Source organism: Cavia porcellus, unplaced genomic scaffold (genome assembly GCF_034190915.1).
Source record: "Cavia porcellus strain 051 isolate PalLab524CR breed Dunkin Hartley unplaced genomic scaffold, mCavPor4.1 scaffold_8, whole genome shotgun sequence".
Taxonomy (NCBI): domain Eukaryota; kingdom Metazoa; phylum Chordata; class Mammalia; order Rodentia; family Caviidae; genus Cavia; species Cavia porcellus.
In genome coordinates, this window is record NW_026947491.1 from 90,891,832 (window position 1) to 90,908,277 (window position 16,446).

General features: G+C 49.4%; 1 protein-coding gene across 1 annotated transcript in view; it reads right to left on the reverse strand.

The window, feature by feature from the left end:
• Pah (phenylalanine hydroxylase) overlaps positions 1-14,468 on the reverse strand; it is a 59,294-nt gene extending 44,826 nt beyond the window's left edge. Inside the window, exons 1-2 of the mRNA XM_003476068.4 lie at positions 14,164-14,468; positions 9,335-9,442 (exon numbers count right to left, since the gene is read on the reverse strand). Of these exons, the coding sequence (XP_003476116.1) occupies positions 9,335-9,442; positions 14,164-14,223 (168 nt within the window). The 5' untranslated portion in view covers positions 14,224-14,468. The remainder of the gene's footprint in view (positions 1-9,334; positions 9,443-14,163) is intronic.
• Positions 14,469-16,446: the final 1,978 nt, after the last annotated feature.

Here is a 16,446-nt window from a genome sequence, read left to right on the forward strand (position 1 = left end):
CGCACTGCTGGCGATGGACTTGCCTTCCCGGATTCCCTAAGCTCCGTTTTGTGGTGACCGTGCGTGTTTCTGCAGTGCAGTAGGGTGCTCTGACAGGAGCACACACTGCGGGGGGATCCAGCCAGGATAATGAGTCTGGCTGCCACCCCAGATGTCTAAGGCTTCTTTACAGCGAGAATGTGAAATCCTCTTTTTGCTATTTTGAAATATTCACCACACTACTAATGACGGTCACCTCTGATGTTAAACTGACCTCCAGCTGAGGGACCTTGGCTCCTTTACCACGATTCTGTGGGAAGAGGAGGACGGCGTGGTGGGAGAGTGTGGGCTTTGGGACTACCCCGGTTCCAGTTTGGTTCTGCTTCTCCTGGCCTTTGGATACATGAATCAGCCATTCTAAACTTCTGTTGTTTTGTGTTCAAAATAAACATAATAACACTATGGAAACTTAGTGAAAATTTAAAAATACCTCAAGAGTGCAGTTAAGCTGGAGGCCAGACCTCTGCTGAGTGCCCCCTAAGTCCGTTCTACCCCGGAGAAAGAGTCTCGGAAGGTTCCAGCTGGACGCCTGGCTTTTCCTCACCCTGGGGACCCCCACCCTTTGTGTTCTCTCACTGTGCTGCCTCTGCAGCCCCCCAGCCTCTCTTTCAGGCGGTCAGGTGTCTGCAAGCTCAGTGAAGATTTCTTCCCTGCGCCAGCCGGAGTAGCAGCTGACATCCAGGCTCCGATCGAGGCCCAGTGAAAATCAGCGCTGATTTGTCCTGCTCCTCTTTCTACAACTTTTCACCATAGCACATGGAGGATCAAAAAGGCCCTGTGGCCCGCGTTAGCCTGGGCTACCAAAGAGCCAACCCAACCCGAGTGCTTTGGGTCAGCCACAGGCTGTCACAATGTGAGGTCACACTGCAAAAGAAAACTTGCAGGTGCTGTGCGTCCCCAGGTACACCTGGGTAGGAAGTGTCCAGGAGCTCAATACAGCGCTGGCTTCCCACTGGAGAGCCCCCTGCCCCGGGAGGAAGTCATCGGCCCCGAGCGAAACGTTCAGCACAACACTGCGTGGACAAATGACCAGAGTGACCTCAATATCCACCAACAGGAAACAGATAACCACACGGAGTGGCGGAGGGGGGAGCAAAGGAACAAGGGCTTCATACCGCAGGGTGGAGGATCTCAGAAACAACCAAAACCTCCAGGAGAATTACAATGCGGTTCTAATACTACGAAGATTAAAGGTGGCCTCTCTCTGGCATCATATCGGTGACGGGAACGTATGTAAAAGACAAGTGTGAAACGTCACGGGAAAGCAACAAGGTGGCATCCGATTCGGGGCTGCTTCGGGGAGCCGGGGCTTCACTTTGCTCTACAACGGTTTGTTGCTTAAGCACGTAAGTTCCGTGTGTTCTTTATATCATGATGTATAATTTTGGTGTTCAAGTAGATAAAAATGCCGTTTGGGTTATAAAACATCTTTCTTCCCTCCGGCGAAATGCCTGTATCCTCGTTTGTTAAGGGAGGCAGGTTCTTGGTAAATATTTTCCTGCTCGTGGTTGCTCTGGACCCGAGGCCGGGGTGGAAACAATCCTCGTGACTGAGTCTCTGCCAGGCCCTGGTCACAGCCGGGCCCCACAGGTCCCAGCCTTGCAGCGGCACGTGGCGTGTCCCTGCTTGGTGACCCTCTGCCCCCAGCAGCGCGAGCCTGGCGGTTGGGAAAGGAGGCAGGGATTTCATAACCTGGCCGCCGTCTATTCTCCCCTTCTGTAAGCCACTCTAGAACTGACTTCGCCCCTTTCCACTGCTCAGCCCTGCAGGTCTCAGTGGAGGCCTCACATGGCCAGGAAACCTCCCCAACCTCCAGCGCCTGGGCTCTGGGCTGGGGCTGCCCACCCCACTCTGAGCTCCCCTAAGCAGCTGCTCACAGTTACTCCGTGGTCATCACCCATTAACACAGTTGGACGGGGCAGGGGGTGACTGTCAGGCTCACCCCACCATCCCCCAGTCCTAAGGTCCTAAGATCAGGACTTTCCTGTTGGCTTCCAAAGACCACTCTCAGGCAGAGGTGGGGAGTTAGCTGCACCCATCTAGCCCTGGGTGACTTGGGTCGCCTGAAGCTGTGTCCCCAGCCATTCAGCTGGCTCCCGAGCCTCCCTGAGCACCTCCAAGAGGACCAGAACCCAGAGCTCTGAATATCCACACCCTTGCTCGCTCCCTCCCCTGGCGCACACCAGAAGGGGACTGGGAGCCCTGCACGAGGAAGACTTCCTCCTGGCCTCTTCCTCCAGGAGCTCCCTTCTAGGTTATAGCTCGCCACTAAGCCACCTGCAGTAAGAACTCTCAGGAGAGGACATTCCTAAGAAGGCACGAGACACAAGCCAGTGGAGACTAAAAAATAAGGAGCTATGGAAAATATTTAAACATACCCACAAAAACCCGAGAGTTGGGCCAGGTACCGTGGCTGACACCTGTAATCCCAGCGCTTCAGGCGGGAGGATTACAAGTTCAAGGCCAGTCTGAGACATTTACAGAGACCTGTCTCACAATTTAAAAAAGGCAAAAAAGGCTGGGGATACAGCTCGGGCTAGAGGACCCTCTACCCCTGGCTCAACCCAGTATGGAAAATAAGGAAACCAAAATGGCAAAGAATAGAAGAATAATCTACTGAGAGGTACGCTGTTGATAGCCTGGCGGGCTGGGGTGTTGGTATGGTCCTAATCATCAGCCTTGAAACGCTAGAACATTTGAATCCTCAATACCCAAGGCCAAGAACTTAAGAGTCCCTCATTCTCTGTGACCCTCTACAGAGAAGCAACCAGAGCACACATTTTTTGGATCCTAACCGTGTACCAAATACTGTCCTAATAAATTACGTTTTGCAAATTAATTCATTTAATATTCACAGTAACATTACAATCTAGGCTTCTTATTATCCTTTTTTTTTTAAATGACCCCAGGCCACCAGGATGTGAAATAACTTTCCCATAGTCACCCAGCTACTAAGTGGTGTAACTGGGGTTTGGGATCAAAAGTTTGTCTCTGATCAGCAAATTCTTAAGACCAGTGTTGTTCTAATCTTGCCTGCCTTGAACTTGGGCCATAGCTGATAGTTTGGAGCTCATAACTCTGAGCCAATGTAAGCTTAAAGGAACGGGGACACCTGGAGATGTTAGGGGCATCTCTAAAGGTTTCACAGCCAGGGCATTGGGGTGAGGTTGCGTGTGACCACGTAGAGCAGATTTGTTCCCTGCAGGGTTTCTGGGTTTGAGATGTTCGCGTAGTTTTGAACCTCTAGGTACAGAATTCACTCTTGGAATTCTTTTCTGATAAAACATACACAAACAATGTATAGTTGATGACAATATCATTTAGGAAACACCACCCTAAAGAGCAGTTTGAATTTTTCGTTTTGTTCAGCATAATTCCCTCTCATTTTATGGCATAAGGTCCAGGAATTTAGGGTCCACCACACAAAGCAGGAGGACAGTATGAGCCCGGGCTCAGCGGCCTTGTGACTTAGCAAGACCACCCTGTCTCAAAAATAAAAAGAAAAGGTTGGGGTGCAGCTCAGTAGAAAGCCCCCTGGCTCACAGCCAGCGCTGCTGAAACAAAACCAGACAACATCACGCAGTTCAAAGGTTTTGTGGTGGTTTTCACCCGGCGCTGCCTTTCCCCGGTGACTCCTGAGGATGCTAGGAGCCCAGGAACCCAGTGTGTGTCCTGGCCACCTCGGGCTTGGCCTGGGCCTGAGGGCTCCGCCCCACTCCCACCCTGCATTGGCCACTACCAAGTGCTGGTCAACGAGCAAGCAGTTCGTTCTAGACACTGGACAGAGCATGTGTGGGGCTCTGTCTCACAGCAAGGCTTCTGAATCTCCTTCCCCTCCTAACGTCTTTCACATCTTTGTGAGTGGGCAGAGTCCTAGCGCGTCCCAGTTCTTTACCCCACACGGCCAGTGCAGAGACATAGACGTATGCACGGTGTTTGTTGTCCTGCTTTTCCAAAGTCAGATGGCTTTGCTCAGATACAAATGATAAGCCCGGGGTTGGGAAATCACAGACTCAGGCCAGTTCTGCAGATCTGGCACTCTGACTGTGAACTGGGAGCAAGCTTCTGAGCCTGCTGAGCCCTGGTTTCCTAACTGCTCTGGTCATCTGAATGGGGTGTGGTCACCTCCCACTTCACACCACACCGAGTGGGACTCAGGTGGTGGGCACAGGTCCTGAAGGGAGACCAGAAGCTTAGGACAGCTGTTCTGACTCCTGATGGGGCGTTCATTCGAGACAGTAGGATATCACTATGTAGCCCCGGCTGGCCTCACCCTTGCAGCAATCCTCCTGCCTCAGCTTCCAAGTGCTGGGATTACAGGTGTGCACCACCACCCCTGGCCAAGAGCATTATTGAAAAATTCAAGAAAAAATAAAAATCCAGATGCATAATAGAATGCAGATTATACAAAATGTCAAAAGTCAGTAAGAAAAAGATAGATTTGCAAAAAAAAATTGTGTGAATAATTCACAATGTACAAAAGAAAAAAATCTAATGCCTTGAAATGTGAACTGAGAGCCTGTCCCACCAGCAGTAGGGAAATTAAAATTTAAAGCAGGAAGTCATATTTATTATGCTCAAAATTAATAATAAGCCTGTGTTCTTAAAAGTATAGTATATGAGTATTCTTATACTGAACTAAAGTCATCACAAATTGTCTGATGACATTTAAAGAAGCAGAACTTTCTATTAAAACTAAAATGCCCACACCTAAGAATCAGCACCTCTATTCCCGGGTAGATCACTCAGAAAAACATTTTCATATCACATACCAAAAAGTAGCAGAAAAATAAACACTACAGAATTGTCTGTGATGGCCCAATACAGGAATCACCCTGATACCAAAAATAATGGGGCAGACAAATAAAATAAGATACAATCATATTAAGAACTGTATTTGACAAGTTCAATGTTACATGTTTGACCTGTATGAACCAACATGTATTTATCTCAGAACCTTACATTCATAAAAATAGATAGCAATATATATTCAATACATAGCAATATATATTCTATATATATATTATATATAATATATATGTGCATATATATGCACAGAGAGAGAGATTCAGTGGTTTAATCCTCTGAACTACTCTGTGAAGCAGACATCATTTTATTCCCATTGTACAGATGGGGAAGTGGAATACAGAGAAGTCAAAGCCTCAGCCCTGAACTTGAGCAACCAATGGAGCTGCCAGCTGAGGAGCAGGGTAGGGCACCTGTTATCATCACCTTGGCATCTTAAGGAAGTGGGCGGAGCGACCCTGAACCCCTAATAAGTGGCCTTAGCCAGGCAGTGTGCAGTCAGGAGACCAGGACTGAGAGAAGGTGAGAAAGGACCCTGGCTTTATCTTCAGAGTTCTCCTGTTTTATCTTAAGAAACATCATGTTGGGAGGGGTTTAGCTCAGCGGTTCAAACGCTTGCCTGGTGAGCCGGAGGTTGTGAGTTCGACCCCCAGCAGCAAAAAGAAAAAGAAAGAAAAAAAGAAACAACATGAATCCAGAGTCACACGGGAAAAAACGGGCAGTGGATTGGTCCAAGGGTTCACGGTGGCTGTAATGAGCCGTGGAGACCTGAGCGGCCAGTCTTCTTGTACTTTGATTCATTTTTCAATTTGGGAGGCAGGAAAGAAAGAAAGAGGGAAGAAGGTCGGAGGGAGGGAACGAGGCAGAGACTGAGGAAGGAGGGAAGAAGGAGAAGAAAATCCTGGAGACAAACACCACACGCACAAAGCATGGGGGGTGGGCCCGGACTCTGCTTGGTCTCCCAGACGCCCAGTGTAATTCAGAGGTGCCAGACGGCTGTGCTGGGGTGCGGGGTAGACTGTCGTGGGTGGGCAAGAGCTCTGGCATCCGAGACCCGGGTTCAAACCCATCTCTCTGCACATTCGCTGTGCGATCTTAAGTCGTCCGGCCTCAGAGAACTTGTTTTCTAATCCATTCTATGAGACCCTCAAGTTTAATGAGGCTCAAGGAATCTGCCAATAAGAAAGCCACAGACCACACACCAATCTGTGCTAATAAAAACTGGAAAAGAATCAAGATTCTTGATTAACTCAGACTATCAGGCGCTTGGCTTATCATATAACCTGGTTCCACAAATGCCAGAATTTGTTTCTTTACTTTAACTCAACAATTTGGATACTTATAATTTAAATCTGAGTTTTACCAGGATGCTAATAAGTGTATAAGGGACATGCTGGCCCATGTAACTCTTGAAATATGTCTATACACAGTCAAACCCACCCTTCATTAATCAACTAGGACTTCGGCCTCTGGTTTCTCCTCCATAAAATGGGTACAGGAACACTTTTGGTGACTCAGGCAGATGAGATCTTATTTTTTTTTTAACTTTTTTAACTTTTTTTATCGGTACCAGGGATTGAACTCACGACTGCCTGCTTGCAAGGCAGGTGCTTATGCCACTGAGCTAAATCCCCAGCCCCCAGATGAGATCTTAGATAATGCTCCAAAGAATTCCCCCACACTGCCCCTCACCCCCACACACAGGTGCACACACACCTCTTAGGAATATCTCACCCAGTTCTGGAAATTGAGTTATAGCGCTGATTGTGTGTTTATTAGATTATAAACATCTGGTCCCGTTTACTGTTAATGCGTTAGCCCTGACTTAGGTATGACCGCACTAGGAGAGATGTGATTAGCTGCCTAACAACACAGGCTATGGCCCTCCTGTTTTGTCACTCAGCAGGTCCTCTGTCTGTCTCTAAACACTTTGCTTAGTCTCGGTCTGGCATTTACACACCTTTTCTTTGGAAAGCCAGGTTCGATTATTTTTAAACAGACTTGGCTTTTGCATTTTTCCTCCACAGTGAAGTGACTCCTTCCTCCCTTCCCTACTGTACCCTCTGGAAGGAGATCTACGCAAAGCCTAGATTTAGAGCAGGAGCCCTCCTTCCTAGAGCATGGAATAAATTAGGGTTAGGGTTAGGAATTCTTCTGTGGATTCTTACATGTTCTTCCCTAGCTTGAACTTTATTAAAGAATGCATGGTAAATTTTTTTTTTGAACTCGGGGTCCAAAGAGTAAAATGGTTCTACTTCCCTTTGTTCTATTTAAGTTTAATTTTGTTCTCACTTGAACAATTAGTGCGTATAAAATTCTGCTGAGGATAGAAAGACAGCTGAGACAAAAATCCCTGCCTGGAGAAACCATGCCGGGGACCGACAGCAACCCCAGTACATCATGCAAGTAAGGGAATTTGCTTCGGGGACATGGAGAGAGAGCAATCCACGGTACCAGAGGACTGCCAAGGTTGGCTCCCCGGGTGGGTGACATATGCAGTCCCGCTGGGCTGGCCCTTGGTATTTCAGCTCTTTGGAGCCCTCTAGAAATTCTCAGTCATGTATCTGGATTTGTGTTTGGTGAGCAAAGTCCAGTGGGAAAACAGAGCATTGCTGGGTTGTGGGAGCCTCAGCCACATGACTGATACAGCCCTGCCTTCTGTCCCCTCCCAGCTCCCAGCTCCCTGGCACCTTGCACCCCCTCCGACCTCACCCTGCCACCTTGGCTCCCCTCTGCCCAGGGTGGAGAGCATCATGCTGGTGGCGAGGCCCCTGTTCTGCTGTCCCCTCTCCACCTGCAAATGTGGTTCAGTCCCACGTGAGACTTTCTTTGGCCCCAGGCCTGATGGTGAAATCTCTTGGGGGTCCACCCGTCACTGTGGACAGCACAGCAGCCCATGGGGCAGGGAGATGACTTGCTCACCATCAGCAGGGATGTGGCTGTCAGTCTACCAACTGAGGGGCTCATAGTGACCAAGAAAGGAGAGTACAGCTGAACAGTCAATAAAAGACACCATGGCAAGTGGACCTGGTTACCCACAGCTATAATGAGCCCAGTGCTTGGAAGGCGAGGCAAGAGGACCACAGTTTCCAGCACAAATTAGTAATTGAGCAAGACTCTTAAAATAAAATCCTAGAAAAGGGGAAAGGTGGCTTGGGACACAGATCATGCGAAGGACCTGGGTCCCCAGTATCAGGAAAACAAACAAAATAACTTGATAAGGAAGAGACTGTAGCATAAAATTTTTTAAAAAGCTTGATTGTCATCAGCACTTGTTTTCCGTCTTTCTGGTGTGCACTTTCATGGTGTGGTGGCCCTGGGAATTGTAAAGCCCGTCAAGGCAGTGCTGAGCACGTTAGGAAGGTAGATTCTGGAGTCAGAATGCTTCTGCTCGAATAATACTCCAGCACTGACAGCTGATACCCGCAGGCCAATTAATGGAGCTCTCTAACCTCCTGCCTCCTTCCATGAAAAATAAGGACTAAAACCTCTAACTCACTCCACTTTCATAAGACGACGTGAGAGGGGTCTGTCACTGAGAGGCCTCCCCGCTCCTCCTCTGCTCCGCCACTACTTCAAACAGAGCTCCCCTTACCCTGTCTGTGTCTCCCCGGCCCTTCCCAAGCATTGAGAGTGTCAGGGGTCCTCCCCCTCTGCCAGATCCAAAAAGGGTCGGTGGAACGCGGGAAGAATGTGCACAGAGCACCGTGGTACAGTCCTGACAGCTGGCCTGCCCACCAGCCAGAGAGATCATTGAAAAGGGTAGAAAGCAAAGCATCTCGGGTAGGAAAACCCAGCTAAAGCGTTCACAAAGAACTTGGGCAAAATCTAGGTTAAGAAGCCACGCCTGCCCTAAAGCCCAAGTCAGCTTTTCCTGAATTCAGTTCTCAGATATTAATAGATATGCTTGAAATTGAGTCCACAGTGGTCAGCTTGGAAAAGAGTATATGCATTTATCCCTTAGAATGACCTGCTACGTACATTAGAGGTTTACAGACTCTAAAATTCCTATGATGAAGAAATTGGATAAAATCATATAAACCCAAGCTTCTTGTACATACTGGTCATGGAACCACCTTAATTATTTCTATCAAAACCTTAAAAAATATTAACTGTTCTCAGAAACATAGTTGGGGGTTAATCTGCTTGGAGGAAGGTCCTTATTATTTTCTTATGCCTGGACACAGAAGATTTGGTGAATTAAAGAATTAATGATGTTTTTTCGTTTCACCTTGTTCAGGCTTCCATTTGCAACATACACCTAGCAATCTGCAAGCGCAGCTTTATCACAAAGCCCCTGCTGAAGTCAAGCAGGCGTGAACTATCAGCACCACCGTATCAGGGAAGCTTTGAAGATGGAGTTTAACTAGGATCGTGCAGTGGCTCCTGCGGGAGGTGGGAGAAAGCCCAGGTCCCGGTTCTGGACACACTGATCTTTTCACTGCGTCTTGCCTGCTGCATCCAGGACAAGCGTGGACAGACCACTCACCTCGAACAAGCGCAAGACTCTGGCTAGTGCACCGACTTCTTCTTTGAGGGAGAAGATCAGGGAGATGGCACTGTGTTGGCTCGAGTTGTCCTCAATGTAGCTCGTTTCCTGTGGAACCAGAAGCACTTGGTCAACATGTTCTCAACAGTGTAGAGAAGTCTTCCCAGGAAACTTCCAAAGAAGCAGCAAACGAGTTAATTCTTTTGCTAGTTAAGCCTTGGAATACAGTAAGCTCCGTGTATTCTGTGCAAACGTACACTGTGGTGGGAGGTAAATAAGCCACAGAGAGGAGATAGTTTCAGTTACGCACAGATGTCACCAGTCAGTCCTACAAGTTTAATATTTTTAATGAGCACTGTCTAACTGCAAGGCATAGTCACTTAGTGTCTTTGAGAGACATGAAGGTGGATAAGGCCACAGGCCTCCCCTTCAGGAGCTAAAATCCTGACTTAACAGACACACTTACAGGAACTGTAACGTACTAAGAGAAAACATAAAATAAGTCTGCAAGAGTCCTGGGGAGCACTGGGAAAGCACGTGGAAGGTGTTCAGAATATTCACAGGCGTCTGAATCCAGAGATGTGGGCTGGAACCTTTCTCTTCTGGTTTCCTAGAAGAGGCCGAATCTCTGAACCTTCTTGGCTCCCTCCACTATAAAATCATGCTACTCATAACTCTTACCAAAGCAAATTCAGATGATGAAAAAGAAGACAAATGCCACGTTTAAAAAGAATGTTAAAAGAAATATAACCACCAAGCTTTTGGTAAAAATCTTAGGAAGGATGAACTCAGTCCTACGTGCTAGCATCTAAGATAACCATTTGCTGAAAACAAGAAAGAGTCACAAAAAGCATGAAGGTTCACAGAGACTCTATCAGAAGACGGGTGCTTCTAAACAAGTAGCGACAAATGTCAAGCATCTCCCAACGACCACACGCCTATGACAGCCAGAGGAAGAGGGGAGCCGGAGTCCGCCACACATTCGCTTGAGTTTTAAAGATAAGTGTTTTTCCAAAACCGATGTGTGCCACCAACATATACATGTCCCTAAAACCTGGGAAGGGACACTGCCTGTTCGTCACCCCCTGTGAGCAGAATGGAGGTTACACCATCTCGGCCAGAGAGGCTGCAGCAGCAGGCTCCACCAGTGACTCGATAACAGACACCGCATCAGTACTGATGACGCTTAGGGACCTCTGAGTTGGTGGCTAACAAGGTATCTCTTAGACTGTCCTCAAAGTTAGTGAGGTGATCCGGACCCTAACTGGGCATAACTCCTGGGATGTGACGGGCTCTTAGGAGATGGAGAAAGCCGAGTTGCCAAGTGAGGCAGAGACAGAGCAGTCTTTGTCTTTCCGAGGAAAGCAGGGAGGCTTGGACACACGACAGGCTGTGATTCACACAGAGCAGGTTGGTCCCCACCTGCTCTGTGTGAATCACAGCCTGTCGAGTGCTCTTCGGGGCTGCAGAGGTGTCTCCCCTTCCTCCCACAGAGCTCTGAACCCCCAAGCCTCCCTGCTTTCCTCGGAAAGACAAAGACCGCTCTGTCTCTGCCTCACTCGGCAACTCGGCTTTCTCCAGCTGACCTACAGGAAAAGTAAGCTAATGCCTGACCCTGACCAACAGATGCTGCCTCCTGCAGGGTAGCTCGGATTTCGGTGTCCCTCTGCTGTCCCCTCCCCAGCCCCAGCCCACTCCCGCACATGTCCGGCCAATCACCAAGTCCAACTCCATCTTCTCCAGAAATGACTCACAGAGTCCTGTCTCTTTTGTGTTTGCTCCCCCTGCCAGTGTGCAGGTCCAGCTTAGTGGACCCCAGCCGAGAAGAACCACGCCCTGTCCTCCTGCACTTTCTAAACCATTCTGGATGCTTTTAACTATGGAAAATTTCAAAACCGCTGATGGATACGCGGGCTGTGTGTTAAAAGTTTAGCTTTTCTCAAGTGTGGGTGCGAATTTACGTTTAGATTAGAATAAGGGGCTAGTACAGTGTTACTACTGCCCCCAACTGGGGAGCCAGCACTGCCCAGAGCCGCACCGAGTAGTCTGAATAGTTCATTTGTATCACCTCTTGCACCAGTCAGCTTTTCTTAAGGGTTTGCATGTAGCCCCCATTGGTCCTCACCGGGTAAGCGCTCCTCCTTTGTGAATGAAGGAACAGAGTCACTAGGTTTAGGGGCCTGTCCAAAGACAGCAAGCTAATGAGTAACAGACTCTGAACTTGAATCTGGGACCCACAACGGCAGTGCTCTGATTCGGCCTCCAGTAGCAGATTCGCCTGGGACAATCACTTGGCCTTGTCATAGCCTGGAGGGCTTTAAATGAAAGGAAGCTCACAGAAGTCCCTAAAATTATATATCGTCCCCAGGAAGTAGATTCTGAGTTCTAACACTGCTGTGTTGATCCAGCCAATCAAGGACCTTGGACAAAACTCTTCCTGACTATGTTTTTAACTGTCCCCTAAGTTGTACCTAATTTATTCCCAACAGCTTTGCAAAAGGACTTGCATACATACGTATATTCAGGGTAGGGACAAGGTAGAGAAAAGTAACTCACAAACTCAACAGAAAGAACCAGGACAGGAGGAAAGAACTTTGATAGTTCACCAATGAATGCATTCACATTAGAAACACGATATGTTCGTTTTGGTTGTATCTAAACAATGCATTCTGTTATCTTTAGAAAAGAGCAGATTTCAAATTGATAAGCAATGATTTTAGTAAGGATATTCCAGGAGGCCTAACTTTCAATTCTGATTCTTTAAGGGTTATGGGAAGGTATGTATTTGTAGGTGTGATTACACACACACACACACTGTAAGGTGACTAAAAACAGTATCTTCTGCCACAGCGTACCTCCCTGCAGCATAGTACAAGATTCCTAAATATCTCCAAGCTGCAGCGCTCTCCCCCGGAGGAGGCATTACAGTGAAGATGTACACAGCGGTCGGAGTCAGGTTTAAACACCAGCCTCACTGTTCGTAGATGATTTCCAAGCTCCTCACGTCCTACTCCATGGCTCTGCTCTGTTTTCACAGCATTTTCTCCATATGAAATTAAATCGCATGGCTCTGTGTTAACTTTTGATTGCCTTTCCCTTATATGAGAGTGCACTTTGCCAGGGCACAGAGCGTGCCACCTGGCACCCACAGGTGCTCGTCACTCTTGGATGAGTGACTGCCAGCACACTGTGATTCCGCAGGACTGTTGTGCTTGTCCCCTGAGTAAAGCTTTGATGGACCCTGTGCCTGCAGCAGTCGGGGTCCTCCCCGTCACCTCCCTGCTGACCTCAGAACTCGATGGAGTCCTGAAAACTAACAGAGGCCTATCCTGTTTGTCTCCATCTTACAGATGTCACCCTGAGCTCCCTCACTCCAAACACGAAACTTTCCCAGTACTCAGCCTCAGTGGCCCAGCAGAGGCCCAGGTCTCCTGACTGTGCCACCAGCACCCTCCCAGGACGGGGCTTCCCCGGCTGCAGTGCCTGAGTCCCAGTCTGTCCTCCCTGCTGGAGTTCAGGACATTTTGTGGAACAAACCAGGCGGTTCCAGCCAGACACACAGCGGCGCCTCCCTGTGTTCTGGGAACAGCACAGAAAGATTCGCATGTCTTGCCTCATTCAGTCCTCACACGGCCCTAAGCAGTGGCTCCTTTTATTCCTACTTTTCCAGTGAACCAGTCTGAAGCTCTGCAAAGTGAAGTACCCGCGTCAGTGCAGAGGCTGCACCAGGCATGTGCCAGACCCGCCTCTGTACGGGGCGCTGTCCTCTGCAGGGATGCCTGTGGACTGTCCATCTGCTAAGTGCCATAGAAATAAGACTTGAAGATGCCCTGGCTCCCTGAGAGCAGGTCCCCGTTCCCTCAGTCTCTGCAGTGAGGCCCCTTTGGCTGGGACCCACCTTTCCTCTCTCACTCCCGCCGCCCAGTTCTTTCTGACCCTCACACCCAGGTCCTCCCTGAGATCCCCGAGATCTCATCATCCAGCATCCCCGAGAGCTGCCTGTGTGGGCTGAGGATGAGTGTACCTCAGATCCTAAAATGTGCCCTGCCATTTTCCACCTGGAGGGAAGGACAGCAAATCCTGGAGCATGGCACCCGCTCCGTCATCACCCCCAGGTCACCCTCCTGGCTCCGTGTCCTATACCTAGGGCAAGCACCTGTGGGGCTTCCTCTCTGCGGGGCGCCTCCCTCTCTAAGCCAGAGTAAGCTCCCAAATCCTCCTCCTGCTTTCTCTCGTCCTCAAGCTAAAGGACAATTTGGTCATCTTCATAACCAGCTGAGAGCACTTTACACACCCACAGAAGAGACCTAGAAAGACCCTACCCCTGCCCCAGATCTGGGACAACCAGCCCATCCTGTTTAGAGAGAGAAAACAGAAACAGAGAGAGGCAGTGACTTGTCCAAAGACACACAGCTCTGGACATGGGGTCCCCAACCCCTAACACAGTGCTCCTTCTCCCTGAAAACCACCCAGGACAGATGCGCTTCCCCTGAGGGCAGTCACGCTGATGACATCCTGGCCATTCTCATCCTCTGCAAATGAAGTCAGCCTTCTTGGTGAAGTCAGGAAACCAGGAGATATCAACACTTTATTTCTCAGACTCCTTCTGCCAGACACACGCCCTGTGCTTTCCAGCCCTTTAGAATTTTTTTATTTTTTTCAGTCTTGAAGTCACTAAGTTGACCAGGCTGGGTTCAAACTCAGGATCCTCTTGCCTCAGCCTCCCAGCACACCTGGGCTCACAGGTGTGCACCACCATACCCAGCTGCAGCCTCTTTCTCCCTGGGCAACCAAACCTCCTCCTTGAGCAGCTGTGGCCCCCAGATTACCTGTCCAAAGTCCGAGAATTTTCGGCCGAAGCCTCTGCCCTCCACGACCACGGCTGACATGCTGGCTGCCAGCAGCACTGGCTCCAGCACCAAACGACAGTCCCATCAAGTCTGGGCCAGCTCTGGGTTGATTGTTTTAACTTGGCCAAGGGCGTGTCTTGTTGTGTCACCTGCAGGGTCACAGCCACCCGGTGGGTGGGTGGTGGGCGTTGTCCTGACGCAGCAGGGTGAGAGGAGGGACCAGGAGGCTGCCCTTGGCAGCCCACTCCAGACAGAGGCAGTGGCCAGAGTCCCCAAGGCTACTGTGCCTGGCGATGACACAGAGGGACACTGAGGAGTATTCTCAGGAGCCTGGACAGCAGGTTGTCTGAAACCGGAGTAAACCTGCCCCAGCCTGAGGCTAAGAATCATGTGAATTTTTTCCTCCTGGTTCCTGGTACAAACATAGCCTGGATCCTCACTTAGATCGGTTTTTTTCAGTTCCTTTTACTGAACCCTGCTGTGCTTTGGTGACAGGTGGCTAAAGGCTAAGACAGGGGTCACCAGGATTGCCGTCTATGGCAATCCCACAGCTCCTTCTGGAGCCCCAGGGACCCTCAGGCGAGGACACCACACTGTGCTGGGTCCAGCTGTCTCCCTACAGAGCTCAGCATGCGCTAAAGGATCAGAAACTTAACAGCACATGGCTCCCTGTGCCAGCTGCCTACGGGGGCTTCCTGACTACACAGGGACAGGACAGCACTGGACAGCAGGGCTGGTGCTCCCGAGGGAAGTGGGGCAGCCCAGGACGGGAAGGGCGCGAGCTCCAAGGAGACAGGGCAATGCTCCTCACCCCCTTTCATCAATGAGGAAAGTGAGCTGGGCCCCGAGTCCCCGGCAGGAAAAGAGAAACACAGAGCCCTGGGAGTGAGAGCAGCAGGAGAGGCACACTTCCGGGCATGGGGACCCTGAATCGGCTTAATATTTACCCAGGTGAGGTTAATGGGCCGTGAGTCAACAGGCCAATAAAAGAGGCCGCTGGAAGCCCACCCCTTCCCCTCCCACGATTCTTTGACCTGGAAACCAAGCGTCTGCCAAAAAAAAAAAAAAAAAAGTCAAGCTTTGATTGAAAACAAGAAAAAAAAGTCTCAAGCTTTGATTGAAAACAAAAACATTTGCCTGGCCTTTACCAATTTTTTTTTTTTTTTTTTTTTTTTTTTACCCGTACCAGGGATCAAACTCATGACCACTTGCTTGCAAGGCAGGTGCTTGTGCCGCTGAGCTAAATCCCCGGCCCTTAGTGTGTCTTTGCTCAAGCCTAGGCTTTGCTGTCTTTAAGACAGGGATTTTAACGATGGTGTAGGAGTTCTTGGGCCTCATCAGCATGCCAGGCTTCCTCCCGGCTGCCAGGAGTTCACAGAAAACACAGTGCTGTGTACCCGGGACACTTGGGTTTCTAGCCAAGGTTCCGATGGTACAATCAGAGCTCAAGGCTGTCCAATGTGGACCTTGACTTTCACTCTAAGATTTTCATCAATAAGAGGGGCTGAAAAAAGCAGCTGTATCTGGCTTTGTCTGGCTCCAGTATTGCTCTAGTCTGCGGGCGTAAGAGGCAGCATTTTCCTTCCCCTCCAGGACCACCTGTGCCCTTGTTCCATTCCTTGGTGCTGCTGTGGCCACACCTGGAACAGGACAGGGGTGCAGGAGATGGACGCAAATGGCAATCGCTGTGTCCGATGCCGCAGCCAGCTGTCCTTGACAGTCCTGTGACCTGGCGGTAGATGAGGAAACGCTACAGGTGTGAAAGGTAGATGTGAAACGCTACAGGCACCCTGTCCACTTGTGGGTGATGATGCCTGAGCGACTGCGGAAGGGATCAGGTCTCAGGGAAGCTCAGCGCCTTGCTCTGTGCCCAGCTTGAGGAGCACGAGACCAAATTAGCTCAGAGTCTCATGTAGAACACAGGGATGCGGGCGTGATAAATCTCAGTCACGCATCACGCGGTCTGATGAACAGACTCTCAGTCTGAGCAAACCCCCCACTTAGCACTGAGTGTCCTGAAGCCAACATAAGCCACGCAAGCCGAGAGCATTTACACATTCATTACTGTGGGACCAACATGAAGCCTTCAACCTTCCAGGAGAATTTACAAAACTTAAAAATCTCTACCAACATAGAGGAAGAAAGAAACCTCACTGTAGCTTAAATCAGGATGCCTCTTTATTTTGAGCAAGGTTTGCACACATGTAAACGTAAGTCTTGTTTACTCTCCGGTGCACTATCTCTGTCTTGGGTAATGTGCTT